We start from the raw sequence: 13940 nt of genomic DNA, 5'->3' as shown, positions 1-13940 counted from the left end.
ATTGTAAACAAAATACCATACAATACATTTAGAGAATCAGCTGAAAAAAGAGGATTGTTACTTTCTGATAACAATTTGATAGAATGTATGTCTGAAGCTATAAGTTACCAAATGCCATACAGTATGAGGCATTTATTTGCTACGTTATTAATTTATTGCAATCCTACTAATCCAAAGGAATTGTGGAAAAAATTTGAGAAACCATTGTATGAGGATTTTAAGAAATATACCAACCTAGGTACACAAGATATACGTTATAGAGTGTTAAATCATATTAATGATATTTTACATTCAATGGGTCGTGATATCAACGAATTCCAGCTTATACCAGAAATGATAAAACACTCTGAAACAGAAAAAGAAGCTAAAGAGGTTCATTTTGAAAGAAATATTACAGTTAGTGAACAAGATTTATTATTAGAAAAAAAAATTAAATATCGAACAAAAAAGGGCTTACCATATCATAATTGAACGAATATTTTCAAACAGATTAGGCGCTTTCTTTATTGACGGCCCCGGTGAAACTGGCAAAAGCTTCTTATACCATGCCTTATTAGCTACTGTTAGACATAGCGAGTTCATAGCTTTAGCTACAACAAGCTCAGGTGTTGCAGGTTCACTCCTTCCCGGAGGTCGAACTACTCACTCACGCTTTAAAATACCTATTGACATTGAAGAAAATTTTAGTTGTAATATAAGCAAACAAAGTTCGTTAGCTTCTTTGATTCGAGATGCTAAGTTAATTGTATGGGATGAAATCCCAATGGCAAAAAAAAAAAAAAAATGGTTGAGGCTTTAGATTTACTTTTAAAAGATTTAATGGACACCAATATACTATTTGGTGGAAAAGTAATTGTTTTCAGCGGTGATTTTAGACAGACCCTTCCCGTTGTACGTAGTGGAAAAAAAGAAGATTTTATTCGTGAAAGTTTATTGTGGTCTGATATTTGGAATCAACTTGAAATATTACAATTGACAGAAGATATGTGTGCAAAAACAGATCCTGCTTTCTGCGAATACTTAATGCGAATTGGTAATGGAAACGAAAAGAAAAATAACCAAGGAAAAATTACAATTCCTCATTCTTTAATTATTCCATTTACTTCCGAACAAGAATCCCTACAGCTTCTATTTAGAGTTACTTACCCCAATTTACATGTACATCATTCAGATGCTTCATTTATTACTTCTCGCGATATTTTAACAACAAAAAATGATTTTGTTGATGAAATTAATAATATGCTAATAACACAATACCCAATCCCTCCGAAAATTTACCTAGCTATTGATGAAACAATTGATCCAAAAGATCAAAGCGAATACGAAGATTACATGCACAGTTTAAATCCTGCAAGTTTACCTCCATACAAGTTAACGTTACAGAAAAATTGTCCGATTATGTTATTACGTAATTTAAATCCTTGTGGCGGTCTCTGTAATGGAACTAGATTAATATGGAATGATTTCAAAAGTCATATCATCAGTGCAACAATATCAAGAGGGGATTTTAAAAACAAACATGTATTCATTCCACGAATCCCTCTTCTAACATCGCAGGATGAAAAATTACCTCTTCAGTTTAAAAGAACACAATTTCCAATACGATTATGTTATGCCATGACTATAAATAAAGCATAAGGTCAAACGTTAGACTTTGTTGCTATTTACCTACGTGAGCCAACATTTTCTCATGGTCAATTGTATGTTGCTTTATCACGAGCCAAAAGTTCTAACTGCGTGAAGGTATTAGTTAGACCATCTATAGCTGAGGACAACAACGATCACTCTACCTATAATGTATTTTATGATGAAGTCATTCAAAAAGCTTTTTCCGTGGATTAACGCTATTATTTGGTACATCACATAAACAATTGCGTTGCTATCTACTTTTTCTTATTGTATAGAACATTGTCAATGCTATCATTGTTTATATATATATTGTACCGATATCTATTTGTTACGTAATTGCAGATTAGATCGACATGGCAGTTAAATTTACTATCAAGTCAGTCACTCCAAAAACTGAGGATTGGATATGCAAAATTCAAGTAGTAGATAAATATCCTCCCAGAGACAAGAAAGACAAAAGTGGACAATACCAATTGATGGTTTTGCAAGATGAAGAGGTGCCTTTACCTCTTTTATACTCTACGAACTACACATGTTTCCATGATTGAATAACAATCTTATGTGCTATTTGATTGCAGGAAAATCAAATTCAAACCATCATTTGGAATGTTGATATAATGCAATTTGACAAGTATTTCAAACCATTCCAAATATACCTGGTGTCAGTTGCACAAGTGAAAGAACCAAATCCCGCATATGCTAATCCATTCAACAAATACACTTGGACAATTGACAAAAATACTATCGTTGAACCAATTGAGAATGTCATTCCTCCAGAGGATCCATTACCACCACCAACACGACTGGCTGTCACCCCCTTTGAGGCTATTGAGTATCAATTGAAAGATTTTGAATTTAGTAAGTAAAAAACCTTCAATATGTCATTTATAAATTCACACTCTATTTTTTACTTATTAATTTATTGTTTCTTTATGTAAAGATGTCCTTGGACTACTTATTAATGCTGGCCTTCCAAGTAATGCATTAAATGGGAAGAAAATCCAAGAATTCATCATTATGGATACTCAGTAAGTCTATATTCCCAGAGGCTCAACATTTTGTATTGTCGGATATTACATTTTGATTTGTATAAATCGGATATTTTTGTCACCAAAAAATTTCAGATAGTTGTTACTTTTTTTTTTTTTTGGATATATGTAAAGAAAGAGAGAAGAGATTGACACACTTACCAAATTGGACAATTTACCATGTTTTAGAATTTTGGTATGTACAACATGTTTGTAATAGAAGAAACCAAAGCACCTCTCAAAACCTGAAAAGTCGAACTTTATTAACTGTTGGTTGAGAAAATGCTACGTGGACTGCTCCATGCCCAGTGAAACTCAATACTGTTGTTGTGAAGAGATGTCTTGGTTTGTTGTCAATTTGTTTTGATGAAAACATTAGCTTTGTATCATCCACAGGAAAAAGCCTAAGAAGCTAACACTTTGGGAGGACTCCGTCTAATATTATGGAAATGAGCTTTAAGAGAAGGTTAAAGACTATCCTGTCTTCTTGGCTAGAAGAGTGGTAAAATCATCATCAGGTAAAACACATAAAGAATTACATTTTTTTCCCCTTAAACAGCTAACGACTAACCAAAAATAAATATCCACATCCATGCAGGAATATAGAGTAGATACAACACAACAATACTCCTACATCCTACATATCCAGGAGCCACCACATTAGCTACATGGTAATGCCATTACAACTTTTATAACCTTTGCTTCCAATAGCAGTTACATCCCCCAAAAGTAGTGTAATTTTCAAGGATCCAACACAAATGTGACAACATTTCTGAAACCACTTGTTTTGCAGGTCCAAAACAATTCAACAACAACTCATTGAATACACAGCTAAAAGCATATCCCCAGACGGCACTCTTCTTTTTGTACCCTTTGAAGAAGAATCAATATTCATATCTGATATCCAAATGCAGCCGCAGGAACAAGAACAAAGAGTGACATTTAACCTTCCATTTCTTTGCTACTATTTTTGCACTCAACAAAAACTAAATCAATTTCTGAATTTACAGGGACAAATATTCTACATCGATGCGGAACTTTCATTGATAAATGAAGACCAACATTTATGCTCGATGGCATGCTTAGATTGTAAGGCCCCATTTTCAAGAACTACTTCATCAAGGCCAATCTACTGCATGCACTGCGAACGATCCACCAAACTTATTCCCAGGTATTACAACTACTGAAAGATGTTTAGATTGTTTTGCTTCATTTATAAAAAGTACACTTACATTAGCCTTAACTACACATTTGTGCAATTAAATTGTTCAATTCAACCCCACTGAAACTGCTATGACATTACTATACTAAAATAGAATCCAATTTGAAGTTATGGTCACCGATCATACTGGTAGCACAACAGCGTCCATCTCAGATCAATCAGCAACAAAGATGTTGAACCTCACAGTACAAGAGATTTATGACATCTGCAGTGCAAAGGTATTTCATATGATTGAATTTATAAACTTATGACAATCATCATGCCTAATTAACTTTCTCACTGTAGAGAAAAGCGCTACTTCTTGACAATGCACGTAGACAATTAGCAATAAAGACTTTCAGAATCCAAATGAAAATATTATTTTCTAAAAATCAGGATAAACTAGTTGTTCTGAATTATGAGGAAAAAGAGCCTACCAACCAACCATTACCAACTACACCAATGATGGGCGCTACTGAACCAAGCAAGGGCAAGGCTATGGAGATTGGCTCAGAACCAAGGATCCAGCAAAACTTGCCCACCAAAGACAGACCTTCCAGCACCAGACAAAAAACAGAAATCAAGGCTCCTATCAAGAAGGAGTAAACGCTACTCAAAATGTAAGTCTCACAATTTCACACATAATTGAATCTTCTATTGTGTGCCATAGCAAAATACTTAGAACCAACTGATTAACAATACTCCAATTTAATCGAGAAAAACAAACATTAACTTTATATTCTGCACAAGTTTTACAGAAACATTTTCACTTATTTTAAATGTCCTTTCACTTCTTCAACATCTAATACAAGCTTCAGTCACTCCATGATCCCCCAAATGCCATACAACCGATCCATTAAAACTTTATACTTTTCAGGTTTTACCTTATTTTCTTCTCGCTGTTTCTTTTCTCAAGTTATATGAGTTGAAACTTTTGATAAAAGTGCTATGGCTTTATTCATTAATGTTGCGAAATTAGTCGAGGTGCGCCTAAACTGGCCCGAACACCATAGGCCAGTCCACCCCTTTTGATTTAATTTACTGGTGTTGATATTTACGTGTTAAAGATCTATTCTTCAGGTCTTTGTTAGCAACAATGTATGGTCTTTCTATTGTGAATGCGTCTAAGCTGGCCCAAACAGCACGGTATTAAATAAAAGTATAGTCCTTATGATTTGCCATGTCATGTTATTTGTGCTTAATCTTGACATTCCACTTTCCAATTTCAACATAATTGCATGACCTAGCTAACTGACACTATTACCTGTGGTGTGGTGTTAAGTACAGATGAAGTAAGGGGAAACGGATTTCCCTCAACTTCCTGTTGTTCCATGATAATTCTTTTAATTAATCTTTGATTCACATTATGATGGTGATAATATAAAATTTCTTTCGAGCAGCTTATTATTTCCTTATTTGACATGACTTTCTGACATCTCTAAGAATTTTACAGAGTATAAGATTTATAAAACCCACTGTTTGTATTAATTACATCGGAATAGGAACTAATAAAAATTGATGATAAGTTGACTTTAGTTTTTCTAGCCAATAATATCTCTGCTTATGGGGATTATGTTGTGCCAATGGTATGGCTAACTCTTATGGTTTTGCCTTATTTGGCTCTAATGTAGATTTCTTTAATTGTTCTGAGAATTTTGTAGATCCTTGGGTATCCTTATCTTATTTGGACCAAGTTGAGTAGATGTGGTTGTTGTGTGTACATGTAGCTCAATTCATATGCAGTATGCTACTGGTAAAAAAATAATAATTAAAGGTTGTCTTGTAAGGTCCATAAGGAGATGTGTAATCTTTACCAAGACAAGCTCTACTTTGTGGGATTTCACTAATCTTCCTGCGCTCATCATCACTTAATGACCAGTCAAAAATCTCAAGGTTCTGTGTCGTTCAAGCTGTTTGAAGGGTTTAAGTGCTCTGTCAAAACAGTATATTCGTATCACTTGAATTTGAGATATGATTATCAATGAATGTTGTGATTAATTAGACATTGAAATAACATGTACAGTAGTTGGGTCGTTGTTAGTAGCAATATATAGACTTGAACCTCAAAAGTGACAATAGATTCTGTTATGTGAAAGAAAACCGATCCATTAAAACTTTATCCTTTTCAGGTTTTACCTTATTTTCTTCTTACTGTTTTTTTTCCTCAAGTTATATGAGTTGAAACTTTTGATAAAACTGCTATGCCTTTATTCATTGATGTTGTGAAATTAATCGAGGTGCGCCTAAACTAGCCCGAACACCACGGGCCAGTCCACCCCTTTTGATTTAATTTACTGGTGTTGATGTTTATGTGTTAAAGATTTATTCTTCAGCTCTTTGTTAACAACAATATATGGTCTTTCTATTGTGAATGCATCTAAGCTGCCCAAACAGCGCGGGTATTAAATAAAAGTATAGTCCTTGTGATTTGCCATGTCATGTTATTTGTGCTTAATCTTGACATTCCACTTGCAAATTTCAACATAATAGCATAACCTAGCTAACTGACACTATATATCTTCACTTATTTAGCTGTGGTGTTAAGTACTGATGAAGTAAGGGGAAAAGGATTTCCCTCAATTTCCTGTTGTTCCGTGATAATATAAAATTTCTTTCGAGAAGCTTATTATTTCCTTATTTGACATGACTTTCTAAGATCTCTCCAGTGCCTTCCTAATACTGTGTTCCCAATCCTTGGACTTTCTATTAACTGTGCAATAGATCCTTTTGCTGAGGCCATCAAAGTGAAGATGCGGCACTGTAATAATATGCAGTATGCTACTGGTACAGTTTATTCCTATCACTTGAATTTAAGATATGATTTGTGATTAATTAGACATTGAAATAACATGTACAGTAGTTAGGTCTTTGTTAGTAGCAATATATAGACTTGAACCTAAAAACTGACAATAGATTCTGTTATGTGAAAGAAAATTTCATCTTTTGAATTTATATGACATTCTGAAGCTTGGATGTTTAAAAATCAAATACAAAATGTACACCATATGTTTCAATTATTTGATTTTATAAAACCTATGACTTTTGCTGCTTTTGTTTATATATGGTAATGTGCTATGTTGGTTTTGAAGCACAAGTGTAGTGCCAGTATATGGCTGAAGCAAGAAAGTGTTCGGTTTAGTTATCTGCTGAAGCTTAAAGTAAAAAAGATTTGAGCTTTATGAATCTATCTTATTATTCTAAAGTTATATTGAATCTCTTTTCTCCCAGCCGAGTGAAAAATGTGGTATTGAATGAGATTTTGTTTATCTTGCCAAATAGAATTGGTTTACTGAAGGAGATAAATGAAAGGACTATGAGTTTCTAAATGATTCATGGAATAAATTGTGAGGATGATTAAAAAGTTCTTGAACTACAAGTCTCACTGATTGAGAGAATGCTTTATCGGACTAACTCAAAATGTGTTGGACTGGCTAAATTATTACATGAATTGTTTTAGAAGATGTTTTGAAGGAACTTTGTATCTTTTTTACTCTCACTTTGTGCTTCTTCTTCACCTTCTTTCTACAAAAAAGCTATTTTTCTATTTCTGGTGAGTGACTTTGCTTCTGCCTTAAATTTGGTTTTATAATCTCACGTGCTTTAATTTATTCTTACAAATATCAATGTTAATTTAACTTGCAGGAATATATGTTTAGCTGCTATGTTTAATCATTTGATGAACATCTACATTGCTAAACAATGGTAGCATCATTTTGTTATCAGGTCACTTTTGGTGTTTGATTTTGGCAACAAGTTTTTGAAGCACAGTAAAGCGTAAAGCACAAAGCCACAAACAGCTATCTTTTTGCTATAGCACTGTCAAGCTACTATCTTTTTGCCACAACACGGTCTTTTTGAAAAGCTGGATTACAAGCATATGTGACGCCCCATGCTTTGAAAAGGTACCTGACTCAACTAACTCAACTAAACTACTACTACACTCTCTGCATCTACCACTTGAACATTTCCACTAATTTTAACAACAAATTTCTACAGGTACTTTGTGAACGATGGCGTCACACAGCTACAACATGCATGATTGCTATTAACAAAATACCCAACTACTTTACTTTTTAACTTTACCATAATCAAACCTTATATATATATATATATATATATATATATATATATATATACAATCATCAATGTAATAGACAAACATATATATAGACAGTGCAATCATCAATATAATAAACAAACAGATATTATATATATATGTTTGTACGTTTATTACCCAATATAAAATATATATACCAACACTATCCGCAATTACATACACATAAATACACTATAATCCAAAGTATTGCGCACGGGCATACACCATCTAGTTATTATGTATAGGTCGTGCACGACGAAGCACATTCTAGTATTAGAGGTACAATTTATTTGACGATATCACATGTTCACATTTTGACCAGGCTTTTGAAGTATATGTAAGTACCAAAGCCAAAAGTCCAAAAGTCTTGCCAAGAATTCCACTTGATTGAACAAGAGATAGTGATATTTGTCATTGATCATTTATAAAATTTAATCTTCTGTAAAATGATCTAAAATTTAATTACTCTATATTCAAATTAAGCAACATGCGCATGTATCAATCATCACTTGACAAAGAAAGTGTTAAATACTTATTTTTTAAAGAACAAATATTTGTTTATCGAATATTAACTGTTTTATGTTAGATATTAATATGGAGGATTTTGGCTATATTAAAAGCCACAAGAAGAGAAAAATTACAAATGTATATATATATGCAGAAATAAAATTTATAAAGAGCTAACACTTGCACCTTAGTTTGTGTACAAGATACTCTTATATTTAATAGGTAATACAATAAAAAACAATTACCTTAAGCCCTGAAGTGTAGAAACAAAATAAAAATTAGCACCTTTAATTTTCCATCTACCCGCTCAATACTTATGGTTGCAATATGTGATGGAGACTTATAAATTAGATTTTCATTTTGTGTGTATATGAGTGGAGAGAGAGACCAATAGCCTTTCATATTTATAACGTCAAGTGTCGTTATCTCATCAATGAGACATTTGGCTATTCGTCTTCCTTCGCTAAGAAATCCATAAACAAACATTTGTGCCTTGGACTTCTTTAAGTTAAAGAGTTACTGCAATTCATTGTGTAATATCCTACATAATAGATGGAGTATATAATATATAAGAATACTTAGTATGGTAATTTATTTGAAGATCATGGTAATTGGTATCAAGTGGAGTAAATAATATAATGTCTCATTGTGGTCACGAAGACCACAAAATATCTTACTCTTTAAACACAGAAACAGTAGTGATGAATAGAGAAGGGTATATTCTTGCAATCTTAGGATCCTTTAGGCATGATTTTAGCCTAATGATTCCTTCTGTCTACTAGTAGTAAATAGTATACTACGAAGGAAGAGAGGAGAGGTTCCATAGGGGCAATGTTTAAATCATATCTCTCTATTTCAATTTATGTGAACCTATTACTATTTTGAGAGTCTACGAGATGATTCTTTGACCGAAATTATTTGAATTATAAATTATCATGTCTTATAGTGCTTCTTATGTAGTTTCTAAATCTATAAATTTTATTTTTATAAACTTGAAAGATCTATGTCAAAATTTATGGTCAAAGTTATAAAGTTTGACCCTCGTACTTCGAAAAGATTCACATAAATTGAAACAGAGGGAGTATTTATTAAACACTAATTTATTATAAGTAAGCGGAGTGATAAATTAAAGTAAAAATATGTGTTAATTAATTGAATTGTTATAAATATTAAGTGCTTGCAAATTTTTATAGTGAATCCAAGTGGGGGAAGAATGATGTTTTCACACCAGAGCTACAAAGACATACATAGCCTATGGACCACATCAACCCTTTTCCTTTTAGTCCTTAAATTTGGACTCTTTCTACCAAAACTTTTGGCTTTTCTTTCTTTTTATTGCCAGTTTGGTTAAATTCTCATTGGACTGAAAATTCTTGACTACTTCCCTAGCACAGTATAGCTGCCGCTTTGCATGTGTGTCTGTCTCATTCTTGGTCGTTTTAGTGATGAGTATTGTAACTTGTACGTGTCACACTCACCAATAATCCGCATGATTAAAAGCCTAAGCTAAACATTGCCCTTTTAACATTTCCCAAATATACAGAGATCTCTTTATTGTAAGAGAGTGCATTAAATTGATTGCATAACATTAAAGTTGCCGACAAGGAGAATTGAGAAAAGATCAGAACTGCAGAGACTGGTGATAGATATGGAGAGAGACAAGAGTGACATAAAACAGACAAAAGATTTTTAATTGGGACATACTGTGAAAGAAACAGAAATAGGTGATTAAGAGGAGCTCACAAGAACTTGCAAGAATTTACCTTTGTCCGCGTGTGTGAGAGAGACAGAGGGGTGGTAAAAAAATAGTAGTCTAAAGTAAGAGACATGACAAGGGGGACAACATCAAATTAAAGTGTTTGAAAATTTTATACAAAAAGAGGACTTTAGAGTAAGACAATTAGCACCAAGAAATTTGAAATTTGGGTATGTACAAGAGTGAGAAAAAGATGGAGAGAGAGGAAAAGAAAAAGCAGCAAGAAGAAGAATTATTGGTAGTAAAGTTGAAAGGAGGTGTTTTGGTGGGGAAAAGAGGGGGTAGTTGTAGTACTCCTTCACCTACATGGAAAATTGGGTTGGCTCAATCTGATGGTTCTCTGCTCCAAGATTTGCCTTTTCCATCCAATTCTGCTTCACTCTCTGTCAGAAAACTTGGTGCCAATCTCTGGGAATTTCAACCGCAAGTGAACAAGATGAGCAAGATTGGCCCTCTTCCTCAAAATCACAAAGATAAAAAACGTTCTAAGCTTCCCAGCCAACCAGCTGACCCACCAGATAGCCCACCACAGCAGGTCAAGTACAAGAAACTTATTTAGTAGTGGTATTTTTTTTACTCCAAACTGCATATTGTATTACTATTTAAAAAAAAAGACAGTTTTGCGGGTCAGCTGAATTCATTGCTTTCTGCTCCAACTAAGTAAACTCCGAGTGTACTCTAGATCCTGGATTCGCCTTATGAAATTGTTCAATGCTTAAGCTTTTTTTTGGTGCCTCAAGTTCATACCATGCCACATAGGTTAGAAAGACAAAACAAATATATATGTATCTCTTTAATATAATTGTTTGTTGCCACTGCACTGCCACATAGAATTGCTTTATAGAAGTCTTGTTTCCCCAAGTCAATTGTGTAGGTTGTTGTGTTAATATTGAGAACGCCTAATTCCAGTTGAAAACTTTCAACACGAAGGAAAATCATCTCAACAAAGTTTCCCAGTCGGTTAATTTGATTGAAGAGTTAAAAGGATGTCTCTTTGGTTCATTTCTGCTAAACTATGAAGTGTCTTAATTTTTTTTCTCTAACTTGCATCAAGAGGCGATAACCTGATTTGTTGTGATTCTTTTACGTTGTTGCAGCCAACAAGCACCAGTAGTTTAGGGAGGGACATTGCTGCATCACTTAGACAGCATCATCATCATCTACTTGCGAAGAATGGAGGCGCTCAATCGCTTGAATCTCCTGCAAGTTACTGTAGCTCAATGGAGGTAACTTTTCCTTACACCTTTTTTTTTAACCCCTTCCCCGGCTACAGCATGTTGATGGCATACATAATGGGTACTTTTATGACTTAATGGGTATTTTTAGCTTGAGAACCTAGTTCAGGAATGAATCAGTACTTCATAAATACCAATCATTAGTTTCCTTCGTAGCTAGACATGCATTTTTCATGGTTCAATTTATTTTCTATTACTGCCTCCCCCTCCCTTTTTCTCGGATTCCACAGGATTTATGTCAAAGTTGGTGACTACCTGAAAGCTTTATGGATGTATGAATATTTAAGCCAATGAACTTATGGTACCTTTAGTAACCATGATAGTTTCCATGTGACTCGGGGATAATGAAATATTTGGCTTTTGATTTTAGAAGTGGCTAAATATCAGTGAATTCAGAAGATAGATGTGCTTCTATCAACTGTTTTCGACAAATTTTCTGGTGAATATAGTCTGGATATAGTTCAGATAGTGTTCCCTGAATGTCACTTGATTGAGTTTATTATGAACTGACTTTAGCACGTGAGAAGTTTCCTGTCTTGAATGAGAAGATAATTGCCTGCACGTCAACTTGTTTAAGCGCATTCAAGTCCGTCTTGCACGTGCTATAATTGATTACTTCAGCAAATTTCGTGATAACCTATTTCAGTAGTGTAATAATGTCTAATTTCCTTCTGTTCCCTGACAGATGGCTCCTTATAAACCTGTTGAGACTCCCACCACCTCAAAGGACCTTAAAGGTAGAAGTGGAAAGTCCAGCTACAGCCTGAAAACATCAACGGAATTACTTAACATACTTAATAGGATTTGGAGCCTTGAAGAACAACAATCATCAAACATGTCGTTGGTGAAAGCATTGAGAAAAGAACTTGATCACTCCCAAAGACGTGTTAAGGAACTACAAGAAGAAAAGAAACGAGACAGAGAAGAAATAGATGACTTGATGACACTAATTGCTGACTACAGAATTGGAAGAAAGAACAACAAGCATAACAGAACTGAAGAGGCAGTCAAGACATTGATGGATGAGCTACGAGAAGAACGAAGGTTGAGGAAAGACTCAGAAAATCTTCACCGTAAGCTTGCTCGAGAGCTTGCTGAAGTGAAATCTTCTTTCTCTACTACTTTAAAAGAACTTGAAAGAGAACGGGAGGCACGGATTATGCTAGAAGAATTATGTGATGAGTTTGCCTATGGAATTAAGGAGTATGAAGAAGATGTTCGATTCTTGAAAAGCAAACTGAAAAAGGATCACGTGTTGACTGAAGAGAAGGATGGGTTGATCATCCATATTTCTGAAGCCTGGTTAGATGAGAGAATGCAAATGAAGCAAGCCCAAAGACGTCATGATCCCGCAGAAAAGAAAACAATTGTAGACAAGTTGTGGTCCGAAATACAGACCTTTCTTAAAGCTAGACAATCTAGTGATTACAGGAATAATGTCTTAAACCTGAAAGGAGCAAAGGAGAACTGCTTACACAGGCATTCATTGGAATCCTTTCACTTGAACAATCCTGCAAGTGCACCCAGAATAGAGAAGGAAGATGACGATTCATTTGACAACGTTATACGGGCTTCTGAATCAAATAGAGGAAAGCATGACGAAATCAGCTGCATCAATCAACAGGAGGAATTTACTTCGAACATCCATGTCGGAAAAATAACTGAATCTAATACACCACAGACGAAGATTGAAGCTCAAGTTTCAAAGGACCCTGACGTGACTAGCTCAAGAATCCAACCTGAAGAGAAAATTTTCGAGGCAATGGTGGTTAAAGAGACTCCTGTTGAAGGTAATGAGATAGGTGTGCTTAAGAAACGTGTCACAAAGCAAGGAAAATCTCAGAAGAGAAAGAATAACTTGATGAAAACGGGAAGTTCTTTGCTGAATAACTTACTTAAAGATCATTCATTGCCTTCAGAAGCTAAGACACTTCAAAATGATGATAAGCATATGGAACAGTCTTTCGATCCAACGACATTTACTGGCCCTGCCAGTCCAGTGCAGAAGTGGACATCAAAAGTAACAGCCCCGGATCGTGAGGTGATTGAATCTTCTTCAAAATTACCACTAGGTGTAAAAGAGAATACACTGAAGGCAAAGCTGCTAGAAGCCAGGCTTGAAAGCCAGCAGTTGCAGCCATGAGCTATAAAAGGTTTATCTGAGTTTTCTTGAACTGTAAAATGGCCAGTGTGAACCCTTTAGGTGAAAATGTTAAAAAGTGTTGATACTTTGTGAGTTGCTAATGCTGGTTTTGTGACTCGAAAATTTTGGTACACTAGAAATGAGAAATGCCTTTTTTTTTTGTAGTTTCAGTCTTTTATCTGTAAATTAGATGTGGACTGGTTATTAGTAACATAGATTCTCATTTCTGTTGAGTTTTGATCAAAGTAATTTCATTCTAGCTTGAGGCTTGTTGTGAATGCCGTTGTCCTTAAGGATATATTTAACCCCGTGTAGGTGTATTCCCTAGGATTCGACAAGCTCTTC

General features: G+C 34.4%; 1 protein-coding gene across 1 annotated transcript; it reads left to right on the top strand.

Annotated features, from left to right (window-relative positions):
• The first annotated feature begins 9837 nt into the window (after positions 1-9837).
• On the top strand, positions 9838-13828 carry LOC132063830 (uncharacterized protein At5g41620-like). The gene is made up of 3 exons (XM_059456559.1): positions 9838-10752; positions 11315-11443; positions 12138-13828. Exons 1-3 carry the CDS (start codon positions 10390-10392, stop codon positions 13593-13595), a joined length of 1950 nt encoding a protein of 649 aa, XP_059312542.1. The 5' UTR covers positions 9838-10389; the 3' UTR covers positions 13596-13828.
• The last annotated feature ends 112 nt before the right edge of the window (positions 13829-13940 follow it).

This window comes from Lycium ferocissimum, chromosome 7, assembly GCF_029784015.1.
Source record: "Lycium ferocissimum isolate CSIRO_LF1 chromosome 7, AGI_CSIRO_Lferr_CH_V1, whole genome shotgun sequence".
NCBI lineage: Eukaryota > Viridiplantae > Streptophyta > Magnoliopsida > Solanales > Solanaceae > Lycium > Lycium ferocissimum.
This window is presented reverse-complemented; position numbering and strand designations above follow the sequence as displayed.

Bases quoted from the DNA above. Each gene is read 5' to 3' on its own strand.
- LOC132063830 (XM_059456559.1), top strand. From the start codon at position 10,390: ATGTACAAGAGTGAGAAAAAGATGGAGAGAGAGGAAAAGAAAAAGCAG. The intron at 10,753-11,314 runs GTCAAGTACAAG...ACGTTGTTGCAG, and splicing joins CAGATAGCCCACCACAGCAG to CCAACAAGCACCAGTAGTTT. The intron at 11,444-12,137 runs GTAACTTTTCCT...GTTCCCTGACAG, and splicing joins GTTACTGTAGCTCAATGGAG to ATGGCTCCTTATAAACCTGT.